The sequence below is a fragment of the Ochotona princeps genome, chromosome 17, assembly GCF_030435755.1.
Source record: "Ochotona princeps isolate mOchPri1 chromosome 17, mOchPri1.hap1, whole genome shotgun sequence".
NCBI lineage: Eukaryota > Metazoa > Chordata > Mammalia > Lagomorpha > Ochotonidae > Ochotona > Ochotona princeps.
In genome coordinates this window covers 19276578-19299140 of record NC_080848.1, presented here as the reverse complement: position 1 = coordinate 19299140, position 22563 = coordinate 19276578, and the positions used below count along the sequence as shown (strand labels likewise).

Below are 22563 nucleotides of genomic sequence, written 5' to 3'. Positions count from 1 at the left end.
GGGTGTCGGGGCAGCCCGCAACTTCCGGCCCCGCTCTCGCTGTCCCACAATCCTCAGCTCCTTCCGCTTCGCCGAGCTCCGGGCTGTGCTTCCGGTGGACATGGCGGCGGCCGTGGCTGCGGTCGTGCAAGGGGGTCTCCTGGCCCGGGCGGGTAAGGAGCGGCTCCTGACCTCATGGCGCCTCGTCCTTGTCTTCCCTCCTCGGCTTCTTCCCTTCCCGTGACCTCCCTGGCCACGGTTGCCGGGTCGCCCGCCTCCTCAGCTCGTGCGGAGTGCCGGGACGTCCAGAACCACAGTGTCTGTTCGCGGTTCCTTCCCTCGGAAGGTCTCAGCATTTGTCACCTTCTGGGGCCTGCCTTTCCCATCCTCTGCCCAGCGGCTTGCTTGTTCCGCTGGTTGTTTTGGTCGTCGGTCCTGCTTTATTAAAGTGTACACACCTGACGGGGCAGGACCGTGTCCACCGAGCAGGGCCAGTGCCACCCAGGTGCCAATGCGGTAGACATGTTAGGATGCAAGGGGCCATTCGTGTTTTCACCTGCGCCATCTCGTCTGGGTCTTCCCGAGTACCGAATGCAATGAGGAAGGCTCAGGTAGTTGAATTTCAGACGGAGCTGAGGGTCCGGCCAAACCCATGGCTAGAGAGAGATTAGAATCCCGCTCTGCCTGGCTGGGTATCCGCGATTCTCTCTGTTGGAGCCACCACCTTGCGGAAGCTTCTCCTGAGATCCCGTCCCTGGCTTGGTAAAGGTGGACAGTGAAAAGCCGTCGAGGAGGGCCCTGGCGTGGAGGGTTCAGGGACCGCTTTGACTCAGTGCTTTGGAGTGCTTGTCCCCCAGCCCCCTTGCTCTCTGGTGTTGCCTGCAGACAGACCTGTGAGGGCAGGGTAGCGTTTGTTCCCCCCCTTGGGAACAGTGGGTAGAAGTGGCTTTCACATTTCACTGTGCATTGGCGTGGGGTAGGGGTGGACAGGGTTGGCTTGTACTACATCTGCAGGGCCACCCTGCGGGGTTTCTGATCTTTCAGGTCCAGGATGGAGCTTGGCATTGCATGTGCGTAGGAGTTCCTGGTTGCTGATATTGCCAGCTGGCTAAGGGATGAGGCTTCCCAAGAGCCACTGGTTGCAAGGTTGGCATGTGACATCAGGACTGTTTTCTGGGTTTTACAAACAAAATTCTATTGGAATCCAGCCTCTTTGCATATTGTCTGTGGCTGTTTCTGGTGAGGTTGAGTGTTAGCAGCACACGGTATGGCCTCTAAACTTGGAATCTTTACTGTTTGATGTTTAAGATTGAGTTGGCTTGGGCCTGGCATGCTAGCCAAGTGGCTGAGGTCCTCACCTTGAATATGCTGGGATCCCGTATGGGCACCAGTTCTAATCCCAGTGACGCTGCTTCTCATCCAGCTCCCTGCCTGTGGCCTGGGAAAGCAGTCGAGGACGGCCCAAGGATTTGGGACCCTGCACTCGCGTGGGAGACCCAGAGGAGGCTCCTGGCTCCTGTCTTTGGATTGGCTCAGCTCCAGCCATTGGAGTTGCTCTTGGGGAGTGAATCAGCGGACAGAGGATCTTCCTCTCTGTATATCTGATTTTTCAATGAAAATAAATACATCTTAAAAAAAAAAAAAGATTGAATTGGCGCAACCCTCTCAATTTTACATTCTGTGTTTGAAGTGTTTCCTCCTTTGTCTCTCATTTCCACACATAACAAGAGCTTGGAGACACGGAGGCCTCAAGAAATGAAGTCTCTGCCCTGGGCTCACCCAGGGTCCTGCCAGGTGTTTCCGTGTCCCGAATCCAGCTCTGCCCGCCCATGCTGGTCTCAGTCCAGCGGTCCAGCGGGAGGTGAGTGCTTCCAGGGAGATTGCCTCCCGCCATGTTGACTTCTCTGCTTGCAGGCTGGCTGCCCACCTTGCAGACTGTACGCCACGGCTCCAAGGCTGTCACCCGCCACCGTCGTGTGATGCACTTTGAACGGCAGAAGCTGATGGCTGTGACTGAGTATATCGCCCCTAAACCTGCTGTCCACCCGAGATGCCTGCCGCTCCCTCCCAGCCCCCCCAAGGAGGTAAGGAGGAGGCTAGCTGCCCGCAGCCTGGTAGTGGGATGGTGGATTCAAGTGACCCTTTCTCTGACTGCAGTGAAGTAAGACTTCACAGTCTCCACATTATTGAGTCACTTCCTGTGCTTTGGTCTTGTGGTCCAGGTACTGTAATTTTTAATATTTACTTACTTATTTGAAAGGCACCATGACAGGGAGAGAGAGAGAGCTTTCATGCATTGATCGACCTGCAAGAGGCCACCCTACAACAGCTGGGGCTGGGCCAAGTTGAAGGTCTCCCATGTGAGTGGTGGAGTCCAAGCACTTGGGCCGTCCTCTCTAGCTTTCCTAAACCTATTAGCAGAGAGCTGGATCAGAAGTGAGGCGGCTGGGACTTGAACCGGTGCTCATGTGGGATGCGTCACAGGCGGCATCACAAAAGCAGCCTCCAGGTGCAGGTGCCTTGCAGTGAATGCACCACTGACTACTGCTGTCTGGGCTGCATGCATCAGGCAGGCTCCTGCATGTCCTTCATTCTTCACGTGTATCCAAAACTGTGTGTGTGAAAGCTGCCCACGCAGAATCTCTCCTTAAGGAATCAGGATTTCCTCTTCTAGAGGAAGGAGAGACATGTTCTGTCCTTTACAGAGAACAGAAAGGGGTGGGCAGTTGGCTTGACAATGAAAACCCCTGTGTCCCGCATCAGGGTATCCAGGTTCAGCTCCTGACTTCAGCTTCCTGCTCATTCAGACACTGGGAGCTAGCAGGTACTGGCTTTTCACCTCCATTCGGGAGACCTGGACTGAGGTCCTGGCTGATGCTTTGGCTTGGCCCACTACTGGGCATTGTAGGCATTTGTGGAGTGAGCCAACAGGTGGGAGCTCTCTGCCTGTTTCTCGTTGTCTATCACTTTGCTTCTTGGGGGGAAAAAAAGAACAAAAAGTGAATATATGAATTTAGTGGGTCCTGTTATTATCGTACCTAATAAATTATAGGTTTTTATTATTAGTGTTTATTTAAAAGGTGGGGTGATCACAGACACATGGGGGTATGTTCAGGGTTGGAGAGGATCTGGAGGGGAAAGGTGAGAGAGGGAGTGTTTCTGCCTTTCCCTGTGTGGGAAGAGAGAGCTCGTCCTTCCATGTTACCAGTCTTGATTTGATCTTGGGAAGGGGAATGGTTTTATGATACCACACCAGATCCCAAATAGTGCTTCCTGGAGCGAGGTCATTGATTGATAGGTAGGCAGGCGGGATCTATCGGGGATGTAGCTCCCAGCTCATGACCTTAAACTAGCTGTCCGATTTTATTCCCTTGCAGAGATTTCCAGCTCAATCTAAGGGTTGCTGAAGGGTCAGATTCATCACTCTGTCGTTGTTTCCTGCTGGTCAGGGTATAGGGCTTGCCTGTCCCAGGTTAGGAACGCTCTCTGTCTCATCTAATGAATCGCTATCTTGAACTGAGAACTTCCGCTCAGTGCTGGTGGCCGTAGCCCCCACACCTTTATCATTGCTTTGAGATGTTGTTGAGTTCCTCGCACAGGGGTCAGCAGTGTAGGTTATTTAACCCTGTGTGCCAAGGCCGGACCACACTCTCATAGGTCTGGTCCCTGAGATAGGAGATCCTGATGTGTCTGAAGCCAACATGAGATGAAAGATTATGCCAGTTGCTGATAACCAAAAGCTATTGGTGGGCCTGCCCCTACAGCAGGTGCTGTGGCCTGGCTTGGGTTGCCTGTGGTACTGCCTGTCTTGGCCCCTTGACTGGCCCACCACCAGCTGTGGTGAGTAGGCCTCTCCTGCCAGAGGCTGGAGCGTGAGGAAACAATCCACAGGTACAGGCTGAGATGTCAGACCCTGCTGGAAGAGACGGCTGTCGTTCAGCAACGATTCCTTCAGGACAAATGGGAAAACACCAATCTTGATTTTCTCCCATGAAAACAAGGCCCGTTTGAAATGGATGCCACATCTAGCGTGGTAGCCTAGTGACTAAAGTCCTCGCCTTGAACGCATTGGGATCCCATATGGATGCTGGTTCTGATCCCAGTGGCTCCACTTCCCATCCATCTCCCTGCTTGTGGCCTGGGAAAGCAGTTGAGGACGGCCCAAAGCCTTGGGACCCTGTACCCGCGTGAGAGACCTGGAGGAGGCTCTGTTCTTCTGACTTCGGATCGGCTTAGCTCGGGCTGTTGCGGCCACTTGGGGAGTGAATCATCGGACAGAAGCTTTCCCTCTCTGTCTCTGTTCCTCTCTGTATATCCTTCTTTCCAGTAAAAATATATCTTTTTAAAAAAAGAAGGGACAGTCTGCTGAGGGGTGCTTGGCGAGCTGGGCCTCCTTTATGGCACTTAGCTTTGCCCAGGTAAAATTGATTACTTATCCTCATTCCAATTCCGATTATAAGGTGTCGTTGAGTGAAATTTCCTACTTGAGGTATTGTTTCATCGTTTCTTAACCCAGTAGTACATAATACCTCATCATGAGAGAAGAATCCAGACCAGCACACGGTGGAACTCTCCAGAATGATGGAAAGTCTCTTCCTATGTGGTGCAGTGTGGTAGCCACTCACCATATGTGTCCATTGAGTACTTGGAATGAGCCTAGTGGGACTAAGAAACTGGATTCTTTTTTTTTTTAAATTAATTAATCTACTTTTATTGCAAAGTCAGATATAAGACAGAAGGAGAGACAGGAAGATCTTCCTTCCGATGTTTCACTCTCCAAGTGACCGCAACAGCTGTGCTGCGCTGATCCGAAGCCAGGAACCAGGAACTTCGGGGTCTCCCACGCGGGTGTAGGGTTCCCAGGCTTTGGGCTGTCCTCGAAGCTTTCCCAGGCCACAAGCAGGGAGCTGGAGAGGAAATGGGGCTGCCAGGATTAGAACTGGCGACCATATGGGATCCCGACGTGTTCAAGGTGAGGACTTTAGCCACTAGGCTACTGCGCCAGGCCTGAAACTGAATTCTTAATCATATGTGATTACAGTTGGTTTCTGTATAAAAAGCCGCAAGTGCCCAATGGCTCCCGTAGTAGGCAGGCAGACCCAGACCCTAAGTGGAGCACAGCAGTGTGTCTTCCCTTCATGCATCTTCATGTTAGCACTTCCGTGGAATTTGGTGGAGAGCACCAGAGCATCTAGGTGGTGCGCTGTTCATGAGTGAACTTTAGAATCTGTGATTTCGGACCCAGAGGCATGGCCTAGCGGCTGAAGTCCTCACCTTGAATGCACGCAAGATCCCATATAGGTGCCAGTTCTAATCCCTGCAGCTCCGTGCTTGTGGCCTGGGAAAGCAGTCGATGGCCCAAAGCCTTGGGACCCTGCACCTGTGTAGGAGACCTAGAAGAAGCTCCTGGCTCCTGGCTTCGGATCAGTTCAGCTCCAGCCATTGTGGCTACTTGGGCAGTGAACCAATGAAAGGAAGCTCTTTCCTCTTTGTCTTTCCTCTCTGTAAATCTGACTTTCCAGTAAAAATAAATAAATTTTAGAGAAAAAAAAAAAGAACAGTGTTGATGGAGGTCTGTAAGTATATTCTCCGGTTCTTCTCAACTTTGAGGAACATTGCCTTAAGGAAGTGGAATCTTACTCTCTGAAAATGTGACAGTTTGGGGCCATTGCATCCCGCATGGGCTCCAATTCAAGTCCTGGCTGCTCTACCACCAATCCAGCTCTCCACTAATGCACCTGAGAAAGCAGAGGAATATGGCCCCAGTGCTCGGGCTCCTGCACCCACACGAGAGATCTGGACGAAGCTCCTGGCACCTAGTTTCAGCCTTTGCGGCCATTTGGGGGCAAACCAGTGTATGGAAGATCTCTGTGTTCTTCTTCTCTCTGTAACTCTGCCTTTCAAAGAACTAAATATCAAAAAAAAAAAAAAAAGGTGAGTTTTAAAGTCATGCTACAGAAAGCCATCTTGTGACTGATAAGCTGATTTAGCAGGAGGACAGTGTCAGACTGAAGTAGGTGGTGGACAGTGTTGTGGGACAGTGTTGGGGAGCACTGCCCTCCAGTCTGGTTACCCAGGAAAATGAGCAGGTACAAACAGGGGTGCTTAGATGTGGCTCAGCTCAGGGCCCACCTGTTCTGCTTGTCCCTGTCCTGTTCCCCGGGAAGCATCGTGGGCAGCTGACATCCCCTGTCCTGACTTCAGGAGACAGGCCTCGTCCGGCTCCTGCGTCGAGAGGTAGCAGCAGTGTTCAGGGACAACCGGATGATTGCCGTCTGCCAGAACGTGCCTCTGAGCGCTGAGGACAAGCTGCTCCTACGGCACCAGCTGCGCAAGCACAAGATCCTGGTGAAGGTCTTCCCCAACCAGGTAGGGCAGACCCTGGCAAGGATGCCCTTCTCCCCTACACCTCGGGGGCTACTTCTGCAGTGTGGTGCTGCCCGCTCCTCCTCCCCCTCTCGCCTGGTGCCTGATGTGCAGTTGGGGGTTGAGGGGACCCTGGAGTTGCCACTTGTGTCCATCCTGAAAGCCTCTCCTGCTCCCCCCCTCCCCCAAAACCATTCTCCCTGCTGTCCCAGGTCCTGAAGCCTTTCCTGGAGCAGTCCAAGTACCAAAACCTGCTGCCCCTTTTTGTGGGGCATAACATGCTGCTGGTCAGCGAGGAGCCCAAGGTCAAGGAGATGGTGCGCATCCTGAAGACGCTGCCTTTCCTGCCGCTGCTCGGTGAGCGAGCACCCCTGCAGCTGCGGGGAGCAGGACAGGGGTTGGGGGGAGCTGTGCTGCAGCAGCCTGGGGGCATCTGGGAGGGAACATCCTGTCCTGGGTGGAGCCCCAGTAAGCAGCATGTCTGTTGTAGGCCAGTGATGTCGCCGTGACACCTGCCCCCCTCACCATCCCAGGCCACTGGCAGGAAGACTGGAGAAGGCAGAGGGGAAGAGAGACAAGTCAGACACTTGGAGTCTGACAGTGGAGGGAGATACTTCAGACACCCCAAGTGAAAGATGCTGAGCAGACACGATGCCTTTATCCTGTGGCAGAGCCTGCACACATCTTGAAATTCAGATCCTTGGAGCTCTGATTACTATACACGCCCCTTCCCAGATTTTTAAATTTTTTTTCTCATGCTAAAATGCACATAATATTCACATCATAGCTGTTTTTAAATGCCTAGTTCTGTGGTGGTCATTGTGTTGGTGATGTTGTATAGCCGTGACCGCCATGCGTCTGTGAGTCTGGAGCTCTGGACCCATTAAGTAGTCCCTGATTCTGTCTTCAAGAAACTTCAGGAAATACTGACTGGTGGGGGTCTGGGCCAGTAGATCAGCACGCATAAGTGTTCTGAGGGAAGGGTTGGAAGGTGGGCAAGGGTCGTTCCCAGACAGAATGGGCATGGGCTAGGGCAGGCTGGGAGACTGGAGGGGCCCAGAGGCAAGTCCCTCAGGTGGGTCGTGAGGCTGTTTTCAGAGAAGAGAGGGGTTTGCAGGAGCCCGCTTGACCCTGTGTCCTCGCAGGTGGCTGCGTCGATGACACCATTGTCAGCCGGCAGGGTTTCATCCACTACTCCAAGCTGCCCAGCCTGGCCCTGCTGCAGGCGGAGCTGGTCGGAGGGCTTGCCCTCCTTGGGGCCCGTACTCACCACCTGCTACAGCACCAGCCTGCCCGGCTGACCTCCCTGCTGGATCATTACGTCAGACAGCAACGCGACAGAGACTCTGCCGTGTCCTCCAGTGGGAAGCCAGACCCTCCTGACCCTGTTCCAGACTCCTAGGCAGCCTGTTAAGCCTTGCTCTGCCCATGCCTGGACTCTGCCCCACCTGGCTACGCAGAGGCCTGGAAGAACCCCGGGTGAGGAGTGATAACAGCGTCTGCTGGTGCCAGACCAGGCACGATGCGGAGCGCTCAGGGGAGGCTGGCAGCTGTGCCACTGTCTTCCTCTTCCCTACTCGGGACCCGACGGGAGCAGAGGCACTTTCAGCTCTCCAGCAGAGCTGCAAAGACAAGGACAGCAGCCCTCGATCATGGTCCCTTGCTGCGTGTGTCTCCCCAGTCCCCTTGTGCGTGTAGCCTGCCATGGCTCAGTTAAGTCACGGTTCCAGGAGTGGCACCCTTACAGAGCTTGCCGAGTACCAGGCTCTGGGCTGTCTGTGAGTCAGTTCTTCCACCCTGCACAATACTGGGCCCCTTCCACAGAGAAGAAGTTGGGGGGCGGGGCAGAGTCTACACAAGGTCACACAGCTAGTGAATGGCAGCACAGGTGGCTACCAGACTCACCTGCTTGGAAGACCTTACCCTGAATTTTGTCACTGGGACTTTGTTCTCAGCTTGTGACTTTATGAGCAAATAAAACGTTTTCCTTACCCTCTTGCTGTCTGAGGTTATTCTTGTAAACTGACTCAGAGTCCTCCCTGCCTCACCTCCCTTTCCTTCTGGAACAGTGTTCTCTCCCTGTGTGCCTGACCCACAGATGGCACCTTTTGCACAACAGTCCTTTTACAGCAGCTCAAGCCATACCCAGCAGTCTGTGGGTATGTTTTTGGGGTGCTTCTGGGCACAGCGACTGGGGGAAAACAAACGGTATTCCGGGGTCTCTACTTGGAGGCCTGTCCAAAGCCAGAAGTGTAGCTGGAACCTGCCCAACAGTGTCCTTGATGTATGCTCCAGGCTGGCATGGCACTGTCTCCTGACCTGGGCACAGTGCCGCAACCTCCTTGGTCCCGGGCAGGCACAGCCTGCTGTGATGATCTGCAGCAGCTCTTACGTGGCCCGGGCCAAGACCAGCTTCCCACAGTGCCTGCCCTGTGCTGCATGCCCAGGGAGCCTCCATCACCATGAAGTGACTAAAATGCTGGGCTGGCCAGCACTGCCCTCTGAGCTGCTCAGAGGCTCTGCCTGCCTCCTGGGCACTGGCAGGTGCTAAGGAGGTCCCTCCCAGGGTGGTCCATAGCAGGGCTAAAGTGAACCTGGACTACAGACATCCCTGACAGGCTGTGAGGACCCCTGACGCAGAACCTAGCATGTGTGGGCATCAAGTAGCAAGGGTTCCAGTGGTCTGAGGCATGTCTGGAACCAGTGAGAAACCTCGCTGGCCATGTCTGAGGCCCCAGCAATAAAATCCCACGTCCCAGGAAAACCACTCCATTGTGCTTAAAACTGCCAATCTGTCACATTGATCTGAATGAATTCAAGATCATTCTCGAGAGCCAATTTGTAATTAGAATTGAGTAACTGAGTGTAGTATTCTGAGCAGAAGAGAACAGCCCAACCGGGAAGTGGGGCTGCCGCTGCTGGCTAAGCTGGCCCTTTTTGGCAGCCAGCTAGCTGGTGATTGCTCAGGCCAGCTCCCTATCCTACCAGCAGCTCTGGGGGTCCGTCTTGCCGCATTGGGGGGACCTGACCTGGGTGAGGGACCATAGCCTGCAGCGAGGGCCTCGGGACAGCTGTCTTCAGAACTCAGCTGCCCCTGCTGAGTGTACTAGACTTCCGTGTCCCAGAGGGGACATGCGTCCCTTCCCCGTCAACCTGATACCTGGCTCCAGATTTTGCAGTCTATTTTCAGATGTGAAATGAGAGGCGGGGGTTAATAAGGAAATGGCTGTTTCTGGTATGCACCAGGGTCAAGGCCATGCTCATCTGAATAAGTCCTCTACCCGTATTGGCTTGAGGCCAGCCCTGCCTCTGATCTATCTGGAACCATGCCCAGCCAGGGACCGTGCCTCTCCTACCCAGCCTTCCCCCCCCCACCCCCACCCCCGCTGGCTTCTCAGTGGCTCTGCTCGGCCCTGAGTCCTCCGGGGAGCAGGGGGGCAGAGCTGAGCGGCCGCCACCCGGAGCTTGGCAGGAGGAGGGACAGGGGAGGGGAAGGTGGGGAGATCCGGCGAGAGAGGGGAGGCTCCAACGACTCCTTCCTTCCTGGTTCCTGCAGCAGCTGCTGCCACTGCTCCGCTCAGCCAGGAGGGAGCCGGTGAGTAAGAGGCAGAGCGGCCCCCAGGGTAAGGGGGCTGCACTGGCATCAACTGATTTCCTGGGGAGGGAGGGCTCCTCCCACCTGGGGCTCGGAATCTGCTCCTCCGGAGACAAGGGCGGGAATGGAGGTGGAGAGAGGACGCCCGCCCAGTTCGCCCAGACCTTCCACCTTCCCCTCCACCCACGAGCAGCCAGGAGCCAGGGTCCCACAGGACCAAGATGCAGAGATGCCCACGGACCAGAGGTGTTTTGAAACTTCCAAGGAGCAAATAAGGGAAGAGTTACCCTCCAGATCAGCCTCCTGCAGCCTGGGCCCCTAAACCCTGACCTTCCCGCCTCCCTCACCCGGCCACGTTTCCGTCCCCTCCCAGCCTCAGCTCCTCAGGTGCTTGCTGGCTCCACTGGATGGAGTTGCTTCCTCAGCCTTGGGCTAGCCTCACCCCTCCAGTCCCTTCCCCCAGCTCGCTCTCTCTCTCTTTCTCTCTCTCTCTCACACACACACACATACCGCTTCATGCATTATTGATCTCCCAGTGGAGCCATGATGTCCAGGGCCAGTGCCAAGGGCGCCTATGGACATGGACACTGCTGCATAACCTGGGCAGTCCTCAGCATGTTCTTGGCCACCCCTCCTCCTGCCCCGTGTCCCTGCATTCTGCCCTCTGTGTGTGTATGGTGGGGGAGGGGGTGGCACTTCTCATGGGCAGTGATAGAACTGAGAGTTTAAGGTTGGAATCCTAAGGGTGTGTTTGGGGGGAGGTGGCACGGAGCCCTCAGTTTCCCCAAACAGGGCAGGGAGCTTAGGAACTGGAGGCCAGTTGGTGGGGGCTGGGGGTAAAGGGCGTTAGAGGCAGCTGGAGCACAGAGCCCCTGGCTTTCTGTGGAGCCTCACCCTTCATCGCCTTGTTTTACCTTCTACTCACCCCTGGTAATCTGCCCAAGACAGCCCCAGGGTGTGCCCAAGGTAGGGCTGGGAGCTCTTACTGTCATGGCCATACCAGGAGGGCATGGGCAGGGGCATCCACCCCGGGTGTTGTCGGGACAGACTGGAAAGGCTTGGCTGGCAAGCAGAAGTAGTTGGCGGGCTGGAATCTCACTGGTAGGGAAGCCGAGAGCTGAGACTATGCTAATGGAGTCTCTCTCTCTCTCTCTCTCTCTCTCTCCAAGGACCTCCTCATGAGCAGGTGACACTTTTGCCCTTCCACCTTCTCGGTGTCTACAGCCAGGAGTAGCCTGTCCCTCCTACATGGACATTCAAGAGAGGGACCCTCCATCCCTGACTGAGAATGCTCAGTCCTCGAAGCCCTGCAGTGTCCAGCAGGTCTGAGAGTGACACAGGGGTGACAGGTGGCCTGGTTCCTGGTTCAGGGGCAGGGGGCAAGCGTAGTTCCTCACCCCTCCCCCTTCCTTTTTCCCCTGTTACCATCACCTCTGTTCTGGACTCAGGCCTCGGAGCTGTGGGAGGTGCTGGAGGAGCCACGCAGCAAGTTGGAGACAGAGGGGACCCGGCCTGAGAGGCAGGAGGGCCAACTGCTCAAGAAGAGGAAGTGGCCCCTGAAGGGCTGGCACAAGGTAGGTTGGGCAAGGCCGAGGGTAGTCCCTGCGATGGGCCCTGTGGGCATAATGGGGCAAGGGGAGGGTGTATGGACTGTGCCCTCCCTCACACCCCCTTTCCTGTCTGCAATCTGGGTGGACCACACAGAGATACTTCGTGCTGGAAGACGGGATCCTTCACTATGCTACTACACGGCAAGACGTGAGTCAGGGCCTGGGCTGGGGTCAGCAGGGGAGACTGGCCCTGGGTCAGCAGGGGGAGGGTTGACGCCCAGAGACACCTGCTATTGAATGGTCATGGGATCTCGAGTGGGTCCATGTGGGTTTGATCGACCAAGGATTGGAAATAGTGAGTCCATATTGAGCACACGTAAACTTTTTCTTGTTGCTCCGTAAGCAATGTGATGTGGCAACTGTGGATCTGGTGCTTCCATGGTAGCAAGTGACCTCAGTAACTCAAAGCAAAGGCTGCAGAAGGATGTGGGTTGGTCATATACACCTATTTCAAGAGCCTGTGCAAGGGGCTGTGTGTGTTTGGGATCCTAGAATCAGCTCACCTCAAGGCTTCTGAGGGGGTGATTGTACTTCCCCGGGCCCCAGTGTTTCCCGTTTGTTAGATGAGGAGAGAAGGATCACCCAGGGCCAGGGCAGCTGTCCTACAGGGGAGATGACATGCATGACGATGTCTGGTGCAAAATAAGGTCCCCAGACACAAGGCCTTGTTTTGTGTTAACTTTGTCCCATGCTCGTGCTGGGAAGAAGCCGCAGGCCTGGACAGCCTTGGGTTCCTGAAGGTGGGGACACTGGGCCTTGCTCTGCGACTCCCTAGAGTCCAGAATGAGCCTGGACATAGTGGGGAGCTGTGTCCCTAGGAGGTGATTGGCAGGTTAGAGCCAATAGTGGGACTTGGCCACTGCTGTGAGCCTGTGCCCAGCCCTCTGGGGCTCTGAGAACCTAAAGTCAGTCTCCTTGTCCTTGCCCTCTCCTCAGATCACTAAGGGGAAGCTCCATGGCTCCATTGACGTCCGGCTGTCGGTCATGTCCATCAACAAAAAGGCCCAGCGCATTGACCTTGACACGGAAGACAATATCTACCACCTCAAGGTGACCTCCTTGGAAGACAAGGGCATGTTGGCTCTTCAGTTGAGCAGAAGCTCCATGAGGGGTGGAGAGTACCTGGAGCTCAGGGTCTGCCCTTGCATTTGACAAGGACAAGGTACCCATTGTGTGAAACAGCCAAGGGCAAACCTACCCCTAGGGGCTGTTCCGTGAACAAGCAGAGAGCCAAGGGCTCACACACCTGAGCCCCACCTGCCTGCAAGATGGCTTTGCACAGACCAGGCCCTCTCACGCGAGACCCTGCTGGTCAGTGGACCCAGCCCTGCCTGCTTGCTCTCTGGGAAACCAGACCTTCCCTTCAGACAGCCCCCTACTTCGTGGCTTTTGTAGATCAAATCCCAGGACCTGTTTCAGAGCTGGGTGGCCCAGTTGCGTGCCCACCGCCTGGCACAGCGGCTGGATGTGCCCCGTGGCTTGCCCGGCACCACTCATCGAAAGGTAAGGTAGGCCCCGGGGTAAGGACAGGCGATGTGAATCCAGTAACAGCTGTGTAGGCACTCACCTTCCTGACTCTTGATTCACCCTGTAGGTTCCTGGCACCCAGCTTCCGCCAGCGGGTAGTACTGCAGCCCTGCCTGGGGTCGAGCCTCGGGAGAAGGTGTCCTCCTGGCTGAGGGACAACGATGGCCTAGACCACTGCTCTCATGGTGAGGGGTGCCTGGCACAGCCCCTCTTTGGGGAGTGCCTGTGGTGGGTCTAGCAGCAGCAACAGCAGGGGAGAGTGTCTGCCTCTGAGATGGTCAAGTCCACTTGGGTCCCACCCTGGGGAGCCTGACGCCATGGGTATGGGGCCAGGACTCATGGCGACGAAGACACTGATGGCTAAAGCAGAGGCGAGACATGAGATCAGTGCCAGGGGGACGTGGGCTGCAGGGCTGGCTTCCTGCAGAGGGACCATGACAATGGCCTGAGGAGGCATAAGGGCAGTACTGGCCTGGGCCTGGTGGTTGCAAGTGCGTCTGGCCTGTGAGCAGGAGGTGGGGAGTAGGGTTAGTGTCACCAGGGCTGGAGGTGGAGTCTTTGGAAGGAAGATCCAGGAAAGGGGGCGTGGACTCTGGCAGGTGTTAGGAGAGCAACACCCAGTTCACTGGCCCCCTCAGAGCTCTCGGCCTGTCAGGGGAAGCTGCAGGAGCTGCACAGACTTCTTCAGAGCCTGGAGTCCCTGCACCGCATCCCCTCGGCCCCTGTGATCCCCACGCACCAGGTAAGGGCCCTGCAGCCCCATGTCCCCACCCAGTGCCTCCTCTGCTCCCTTTCCAAGCCCACGGCTCTGTCCCGGCTCTGTGCATCTAGTGAGTTCTGCACCCTCCTCCACGGGGGGTCACCTGCCTCTCCTGCTCTGGGAGGAGGGTGCCTCCCCTGCCCTGGCCCTGGGAATGAGAACCCCACCTGGCCCCTCTTTGCCAGGGTTCTGGGACCACTGAGAGACCCAAGAAGGGAAAACGGAGCAGCCGCATGTGGTGCACACAGAGCTTCGCCAAGGACGACACCATGGGGCGGGTGAGGTGGTGAGGTGGGGTGCCGTCAGCTAGGGATGGGATGAGGGCGGGGCAATTGGCACCTGGTAATCCCTTCAGATCCTCCCCTTCCCCATATTCCCAACCTACACCCCCCACCAGGTTGGTCGTCTGCATGGCTCTGTCCCCAACCTGTGTCGCTACTTGGAGTCTCGGGATGTCGCAGGCCCCCGGGGGCTGCCACCTCCCGACTACGCCCACCTGCAGCGTAGTTTCTGGGCTCTGGCTCAGAAGGGTGAGTGCAAGCCTGAGGGGAGGGAGGCAGTGAGGAGCAGGTGGGAGGGAAGGAGGGCCCTGATGGCCTGCCCTTCCCCCTCCCACAGTGCACAACTCCCTCAGCAGTGTCCTGGCTGCCCTCACCGCTGAACGTGACCGACTCAGGGACCTGCACCAGGGCTCAGAGCAGTCACGGCTGGGGGTGAGGCTCGGGGGGGGGGGGCGGGGGGAGGATGTGGCTGGTGGGAGGGGAGGGTTACTGGTCCTGGGCTGGGGTGGGCAGGCAGGGCTGGCTCCAAGGAGCTGAAGGCAGCAGGGGTGAGGATGACTTCACCCTCCTGGCACCCCTCTTGCTCCAGGTTTCCGAGGCACCAGCTGGCCAGAGGCGCCTCCACTCGCTGTCCATCTCCTCCGACACCACAGCGGATTCCTTCAGTTCCCTCAACCCCGAGGAGGTGAGTAGCTGGGGATGAGGACCAGGGTCTGGGGCAAAATGGTTCACACACAGAGGCCCACTTCTGGTCCCCACCGTCTGCCACCAGATATTGGCAAGCAGACATATTTGATGTCATGGTGGGTGGGCACTAGGATGTTGAAGTCAGACCTCTAAGGATAGTCATCCCACACAAAAGTGTGGGACAAAAGTGAAATAGGAAGAATCTGATTGGTGGGCTGGCCAGGAGTGGCTCCGCCCCCAGTGGGTGTGACTCTGACTCCACCTGTCAGCTCTGAGATCCCGCTCCACAGGTCCCGATCTGTGAAGTGTGGGGCACACCTGTACCTGCCTCCCAAGTGGCGTGTTACCCCTGGGTGGGATGACCTAGGAAGAGGGCCCTGAGGAGTCCAGCAGTGCCCAGGAAGTGTAAGCAGCTGTTTCAGGCCCTGGCTGGTCCTCCCTCCCCACTCCCTGACTCTGGTATAGTTTGCAGTTAGGGGACCTGTTCAATAGGTGGCGCCCTGCTCCAACTCCAGGCTTGGTCCTGGGGCCTGACACCTGTCTGGTTCCCGCCTCCCCCCAACCCTGCAGCAAGAGGCTTTGTACATGAAGGGTCGGGAGCTGACCCCTCAGTTGTCCCAGAGCAGCATCCTGTCCCTCGCTGATTCCCACGCAGAGTTCTTCGATGCCTGTGAAGTCCTCCTGTCCGCCAGCTCTTCTGAGAATGAGGTGAGGGTGAGGGAAGTGATGAGGAGTGTGGAGGGACCCAGGGAACACCAGAGCCTGAAGCCTACTCCCACCCCCTTTCTCACGACCTTGGCTGCTTTCCCGGGAGGAGCACGTCCACGTCTGTTGGGCTGGTGGCCCGGCTTCGCTGGGTCTCCAGGCCCAGCACCTGCCGGGCACCCCAGTGCACTTCACCAACCCCTCTCTCCAGACTCCAGATCTTGCAGTCTCTGCAGCCCCTTGTGGGAGGCCTGGCAGGCCCTGCCCCTCCCTGAATGCGGGCACACCCCTGATGCCTGCTGTCTCTTGGGTCATGTCTAGGACTCAGAGCTGCCCCTGCCCCCACATCTTCTCCTCTGCTTCCCACTAAAGAGTTAGTTGGGCAGATTGTCGCCAGGCCCTGGGCACTGCCCAAGTGCCCAGGGAGGCTCAGTCTTCCCAGCTTATGCTCTGTCTCGGTCCAGGGCTCAGAGGAGGAAGAGTCATGTACTAGCGAGGTCACCACGAGCCTGTCCGAGGAGGTGCTGGATCTCCAGGGAGCCGAGCGCTGTCAGAAAGGTGCCAGGCAGGGGTGGGCAGGGGAAGCATGCAGGCAGGGCAGGGGAGTAGGCAGGTGGGCAGGTGTGTAGGCAGGTGGGGCAGGGGGTGGCCAGGCGGGGCAGGGGTGCAGGCATGCAGGGCAGGGGGGCATGCAGGGCAGGGGTAGGCTAGGGTGCAGATCCCAAGCCCCCTGCCAAGGCAATCCCCATGGAAACTGGTGCTGACTTCAGAGCTAAGAACAGTTTAAGCCATGAGCTGGGGAATGTTCCAGGAGCAGCAATGGGCCTGGGTGAGGTGCTCGAGCCCGGCACTGAACTCTGGGAAGGCTTAGGGAAAGCTTCTGGGGCTAGCAAGTGGGAGCTGTCCTCTTTGGGTGGTTCTTGGCCCTATGGCCACCCAAATTCCTAGAGAGCTGGTGCTATGTTAGAATCGCATCATCACCACATGCACAAGTTAGGGGCCCCTGGGAACCTGCTTGTGTCTACATGGAGAGTGATGTGGTTGGGTGTCCCCCACCCAGAGATTTGTGTTCCAGGGAGACCTGTGGGGCCCCCACGCCGCCGCTGCCTGCCTGCCGCCAGCGGCCCAGGGGCCGACGTCAGCCTGTGGAACATTCTGCGCAACAACATCGGCAAAGACCTGTCCAAGGTGTCGATGCCGGTGCAGCTCAATGAGCCGCTCAACACCCTGCAACGGCTCTGCGAGGAGCTGGAGTATAGCAACCTGCTAGACCAGGCCAGCCGCATTGCTGACCCCTGCGAGCGCATGGTAACTGTCCCTGCTGCCCGGAGCCCTGTGCCTGGCTGTTGAAGCTCCATCTCCCCAGAGCCAACACTTGGCACCCCTGCCTTGTCCCCTTGCCCCTGCCTTCTGCTTAGCTCTGTGCCTTCTTTCCCCGCTCCCGGCAGGTGTACATCGCCGCCTTTGCGGTGTCAGCCTATTCCTCCACGTACCACCGAGCAGGCTGCAAGCCCTTCAATCCGGTCCTCGGGGAGACTTACGAGTGTGAGCGGCCCGATCGCGGCTTCCGCTTCATCAGCGAGCAGGTGTGGGTCCAGGGAGAAGAGGGCTGGGGGTAGCTGGGCAGGGACTGATGCTGGGGTCAGAGGGGCAGGGCGTAAGACAGGAGTGGGGACAGTCACTTCTGGGCCAGGCCCTTGGGCATGAAGGGGTGGGGTGAGGTGGGGAGTTGGCGGTTCTGCTGAAAGGAGCTCCAGTCAAGGTGTGGGGTTCCCGAGAGATCTTTTCTGGAGTTGTGAGGTCAGAAATGAGGCCAGGAGCTCATTTACAGGTGGGCTCTAGGGGGGGCCATCTTGAGCCAGGTCCTGAATTGGTTGAGCTGAGCGGGAGGGGTGCCCAGGGTGAAGGCACAGCTACCTTGGGTTAGGGATAGGAAGCAATGGGGCTGGAAGAGCAAGAAACAGCCTCGTGGGCTGGGAGCAGGAGGGTTTGGAGTCTCTGGTTGTAAATCCTGAAAGCAAAGGTTGGTGAGGAGGACCAAAGCAGGGCAGTGCTGGACTGAAATGTGGGAGGCTATTAGGAGCTTGCTGAGACTTCTGTGGACACACAGGGGAGGACCTGCTGTCCTGTGGACAGGACCCAGCTGTCCACAAGCTACTCCCGAGAGTAGAGGATAGGGGAGGTGGCTGCAGAGGGAGCGTCTGCAGGGCCTCTTTCTTCCTGGGGGAATTCAGGAAGTGTGTGTGTGCAGAGCAAGGTGTGCACAGAGAAGGCTGCTGCTGGTGTTTCTGGCAAGTAGTGGGAGAAATGACCGAGGATGTGTAGGAAGGAGGGGGAGCCAGCATGCGTCGGTGAGCAACAGGCCACAGGAAAGTAGGGCAGTCAAGGGCCCTGATGGCTTGGCTGCAGCCTGGAGGGCAGGCGGTGGGACACAGGGGGTTCAGGTTCCAGAGGTAGAGCTGTTCCAAAGACAGACAAGGCCGGAACTGGTGTGTGCGGGGGAAGCTGGTGTAGGGGCTGCCAGGAGACGATCAGCTTTGGGAGGGAAGAGCATGCTGAAGAGGGCTGGGTTTCAGGCATGGAGGCCCCGGGCATCGCTGTTGCTGGAGAAATAGAGGCTGCCAGGGCAGCTCCAGAGGGAGGAGGGGAGGGATGGTGGATTCAGGCGGTGGCTAAGGACAACAGGGGTGAGAGAGCTTGAGCTAACTGATCTGGTGTGCAGGGGAACAGGGTGGTGGTGGGTGGCATAACAGTCTTTGAGGGCAGCCAAAGTCTTTGCTCACCCAGGTTTCCCACCATCCCCCCATCTCGGCATGCCATGCGGAGTCAGAGAACTTTATCTTCTGGCAAGGTGAGAGGCTGGAGGGAGGGCAGGGTGGGCCAGGGTAGAGGGCAGCTGGGGAGGGCCTGGAAAGTTCTCTGGCCTTGTCTCTGCAATCCTTCTCTTTCCTCAACCCCCACTGCAGACATGAAGTGGAAGAACAAGTTCTGGGGCAAATCCCTGGAGATTGTGCCAGTGGGGACAGTCCACGTGAGCCTGCCCAGGTGAGCACTAGTAGCCGGGCATCCCCTGGAGCTGGGGACAGGTGTGAACAGCTGACTGGCAGAGGGGCAGGAGGTGACTTTGACTGTGACTGGACATCTTACACCTGGATTTACAGCACTTGGGAAAAAAGAAAGCCCAAAAGTCTAGAACAGCAGTGAGGCAGGAAGGGCATGTCAAGGTCATCTGACCTAGTGGCCTTTGTACTTTCTGGGCTGTAACTCACATTAGGAATGCATTTGAAGCCCTGAAGTGATGCACACACAAGTATACATGCATGCATACACACATGTGTGCATGTGGCACATTTATGCACATACGTGTATACATGTGCGCATACATTCACACATGCACGTGCACACATGACACATTTAGATACACACACGCATGCACAGAGACACTTAAACAGATTTCCAGATGCATGGGTCACAAACCACATCAGAAAAGCGCTTCCTGAAGTCATTGTACAGGTGGAGGCTAGAACCAGAGTGGACAGAACTTGTTCAGACTGACTGAGAAGTCAGCTGTGGGATCTCGGAGTCAGCAGTCCCCAGTGAGAGTCGGGGTTCTGTAGGAGCAGAGGATGGGGTGCTGCAGAACCTTGTCTGTCTGTGTATCAACTGAGAGCAATGGGTCACCCTGAGCAGTGACAAGTCTGCAGGATGCCAGGTGTGAATGCACCTGCTGTGGTCTGTGGCACTCGGGGCAGGTGTCCTGTGTAATTCACTCAAAAGACAAGAGTTACACAGAGAAAGGGACTTTCATCCATTGGTTTACTCCCCAAATGGTAGCAGCAACTGGGGGGTTCAGGCCAAACCCAGGAGCCAGGGGCTTCTTCTAGGTCCACCCATGTGGGCGTAGAGACCCAAGCCATCTTCTGCTGCTTTCCCAGGCCCATTAACAGGGAGCTGGTTCAGCAGTGGAGCAACTGGTGCTCAAACCAGCACCTATATGGTGGTTTCACTAGCTGTGCCACAGCGCTAGCTTGGTCTGTATTTTTACTCCCATTCCTGAGGCGTTGGGGATTTGAGAAGTGAACACCATGTCCGATGGCTGCCTCATGCAGGGGACTATACATGAAGAGGCAAGTCCTGCCCTGCTGACCAGGGCCCAGGAGCTCAGCCTTCCTCACCCACACAACCTGACTGGGTCACGGAGACACTCCCTGCCTCACCCCTTCCTTCCTATGTCCCATACCTCTCAGGTTTGGGGACCACTTTGAGTGGAACAAGGTGACATCCTGCATCCACAACATCCTGAGTGGCCAGCGCTGGATCGAGCACTACGGGGAGGTGCTCATTCGCAACACGCAGGACAGTTCCTGCCACTGCAAGATCACCTTCTGCAAGGTGCAGCCCCGCACACCTCAGCCCACTGCTGCGGGGTCGGGCGGGGCAACCCCCAAGGCCCTGCCTTGCCCAGCCCACCTCAGCCCACCCCCGCAGGGCAGGGCAGGGGAACCCCCTAAGCCCCTGCCTCACCTGCCTACCCCAGGCCAAGTACTGGAGCTCCAACGTGCACGAGGTGCAGGGCACCGTGTTCAGCCGCAGCGGCCGCGTCCTCCACCGCCTCTTTGGCAAATGGCACGAGGGGCTCTACCGGGGTCCCCCGCCCGCTGGGCAGTGCATCTGGAAACCCAGTAAGCGGAGTGGTCGGGAGGCCTGGGATGAGGCTGAGGGCAGCTGTGGACAGCCCACCTGCCCCAGCCACTTGCCTTCCCCCAGACTCAATGCCCCCAAACCATGAGCGAAACTTCGGCTTCACTCAGTTTGCCTTGGAGCTGAATGAGCTGACGGCGGAGCTGAAGCGGACGCTGCCTTCCACTGACACGCGGCTGCGGCCCGACCAGAGGTTAGCGCACCCCAGCAGGGCTGTGCACCCCAGGCTGGGGAGGCGGTACAGCAGGTGCCTCCCCCTCCAGGGGTCCCTGCGCAACTGACGCCATCTGTCTCTCAGGTACTTGGAAGAGGGGAACATCCAGGCCGCCGAGGCACAGAAGAGAAGGATTGAACAGCTGCAGCGGGACCGGCGCAGAGTAATGGAGGAGAACAACATTGCCCACCAGGCTCGCTTCTTCAGGTGCCACCTTGCTCCGCCCTTTCCCCATTCTGCCTCCTTCCTGCACCTAGTTGGCTTCCCCTTGACGCCGCCCTGCCCTCTCCCCGCCAGGCGGCAGACGGACAGCAGCGGCAAGGAGTGGTGGGTGACCAACAACACCTACTGGAGGCTGCGGGCCGAGCCCGGCTACGGGAATCTGGATGGGGCCGTGCTCTGGTAGCCCTGGCCCCCGGGGGCGGGAGGCCCCACATCCTCACTCCTCCTGCCCCCAGTCCTGCCGCGGACGCGTGGGTGAGGCTGGCCTCCCCCCATCTTACTGCCCTTGAGATCCAAGGACAGCCCTGGCTGCCGTGGCCCCTCTGCTGGCCAGAAGGCTGGCGTCTCAGCCTCGCCCTGGCACAGCCCCAGGGAGAAGCGTCATCCCGGCTTCCCCAGTCTCATTGCCCCCAGCAGCCGCATGCAAGCTCTTTCACCCTCTCCCCATCCCTGCTCCCCCATGGGGTGCTGAGGGGGAGACTTCCGGCTCCTAGGAGCTGTTCCCCGTTTCAGTGCCTTCCTAGGACACAGGGGACCCCTTTGATGTCCCCCAGACGTTCTGTACCCCGGGGTTCTATGAGGTTCAAGTTAATTAATGAGAGTGGACATAGCCCTTTTCTCTCGCCCTGTCCTCTCTAGCTCCGGCTCTCCTCGCCCTGCCCCAGCAAAGCTTTCTCTTTCCCCCCTTGTGCCTGCTCCCCCGGCCAGTCCCCTGTTGCATCCTATCCCAACATCCCCTTTGCCCCAAACTGCACAACGCCTGCAGCTTTCCGCCCCTGTGCCCTGCCCTACAAGTGGCTCCTCTGCGTCTCGGCTCAGCCGATACCCCATGCATGAGACCCCTCCAACAAACAGGGAGCAAATGAGCAGGTGTGAGTGTGTCCGCGTGGGAGAGTGTGTGTGCCCTGTACCTGCTTGCTGGCGAGCAGGATCCCTTTGCCGAGCAGGGCTGCCCCTTGCCTTTGCTCACGGCTGCCTCCAGGGGCGGCGCTGGGAACTGCTGTGACAGTCCAAGCTCGAATAAAGACTGTGCTACACCCCGGCCTGTGACCTGTTTGGGAAATGTGCGTGCTCACAATGGGTGTCCCTCAAGCAGACATGGTCCTGACTCCTGTCAGTGTGACTTGGGCTAGAAACAGGGTCTTTTGCAAACAGAATCAAGTTCTAACAAGGTCATGGTACATGGACCCTGATCCAATGCTTTTTTTTTTTTAAAGATTTATTTATTTTTATTGGAAAGGCAATTTGCAGACAGTAAGAGACAGAAAAATCTTCCGTCCACTGGTTCATTCCCCAAGTGGCTGCAACGGCCAGAGCTGAGCTGATCCAAAGCCAGGAGCCGGGAGCTTCTTCTGGGTCTCCTATGTGGGTGCAGGGTCCCAAGGCTTTGGGCTATCCTCCACTGCTTCCCAAGGCCTCAAACATGGAGCTGTTTGGAAAGTAGAGCAGCCAGGACATGAACTGGCACCCATATGGGATTTCGGCATTTGCAAGGTGAGGACCTAGACACTGAGCCGTCATGTCAGGCCCGATCCAGTGTAAGCCAGAAGGAGGTGTGCACAGGGCTTCCTTTAGCCTTCTGGCTTCAACCACAGAGGACTCTATATCTGATTTTTTTTTTTAAAGATTTATCTATTTTTATTACAAAGTCCGATATACAGAGAGGAGGAGAGACAGAGAGGATCTTCTGTCCGATGATTCACTCCCCAAGTGACCGCAATGGCCAGTGCTGCACCAATCCGAAGCCGGGAACCTGGAACATCTTCCGGGTCTCCCACGCGGGTGCAGGGTCCCAGTGCTTTGGGCCGTCCTCGACTGCCTTCCCAGTCCACAAGCAGGGAGCTGGATGGGAAGTGGAGCTGCTGGGATTAGAACCGGCGCCCATATGGGATCCTGGTGCATTCAAGGTGAGGACT

General features: G+C 57.2%; 2 protein-coding genes across 3 annotated transcripts; both read left to right on the top strand.

Annotated features, from left to right (window-relative positions):
* The first annotated feature begins 7 nt into the window (after window positions 1-7).
* Window positions 8-8348, top strand: MRPL10 (mitochondrial ribosomal protein L10). The gene is made up of 5 exons (XM_004591115.2): window positions 8-152; window positions 1894-2063; window positions 6184-6348; window positions 6558-6702; window positions 7491-8348. Exons 1-5 carry the CDS (start codon window positions 101-103, stop codon window positions 7745-7747), a joined length of 789 nt encoding a protein of 262 aa, XP_004591172.2. The 5' UTR covers window positions 8-100; the 3' UTR covers window positions 7748-8348.
* A 1480-nt stretch (window positions 8349-9828) lies between these two features.
* Window positions 9829-21326, top strand: OSBPL7 (oxysterol binding protein like 7). Of its 2 annotated transcripts, XM_058675977.1 has the most exons (23): window positions 9831-9940; window positions 11110-11263; window positions 11389-11514; window positions 11645-11698; window positions 12487-12600; window positions 12946-13053; window positions 13145-13262; window positions 13716-13819; window positions 14023-14115; window positions 14235-14367; window positions 14456-14550; window positions 14708-14803; window positions 15376-15513; window positions 15975-16068; window positions 16571-16818; window positions 16959-17096; window positions 18298-18361; window positions 18477-18555; window positions 19758-19902; window positions 20048-20192; window positions 20278-20404; window positions 20510-20632; window positions 20723-21326. In XM_058675977.1, the coding sequence occupies exons 2-23, from the start codon at window positions 11189-11191 to the stop codon at window positions 20829-20831; spliced, it is 2526 nt and encodes an 841-aa protein (XP_058531960.1). In that variant the 5' UTR covers window positions 9831-9940; window positions 11110-11188; the 3' UTR covers window positions 20832-21326. The 2 variants fall into 2 exon arrangements, 1 of the variants encoding a protein (XP_058531960.1); XR_009246938.1 differs by lacking the exon at window positions 20723-21326 and having other exon boundaries at window positions 9829-9940; window positions 20322-20404.
* The last annotated feature ends 1237 nt before the right edge of the window (window positions 21327-22563 follow it).

Coding starts and splice junctions, on each gene's coding strand:
- MRPL10 (XM_004591115.2), top strand. CDS start 101: ATGGCGGCGGCCGTGGCTGCGGTCGTGCAAGGGGGTCTCCTGGCCCGG. Junction 153..1,893: donor GGGTCTCCTGGCCCGGGCGG/GTAAGGAGCGGC, acceptor CTCTGCTTGCAG/GCTGGCTGCCCACCTTGCAG. Junction 2,064..6,183: donor CTCCCAGCCCCCCCAAGGAG/GTAAGGAGGAGG, acceptor TCCTGACTTCAG/GAGACAGGCCTCGTCCGGCT.
- OSBPL7 (XM_058675977.1), top strand. CDS start 11,189: ATGGACATTCAAGAGAGGGACCCTCCATCCCTGACTGAGAATGCTCAG. Junction 14,116..14,234: donor AGGACGACACCATGGGGCGG/GTGAGGTGGTGA, acceptor ACCCCCCACCAG/GTTGGTCGTCTGCATGGCTC. Junction 14,804..15,375: donor GTTCCCTCAACCCCGAGGAG/GTGAGTAGCTGG, acceptor CCAACCCTGCAG/CAAGAGGCTTTGTACATGAA.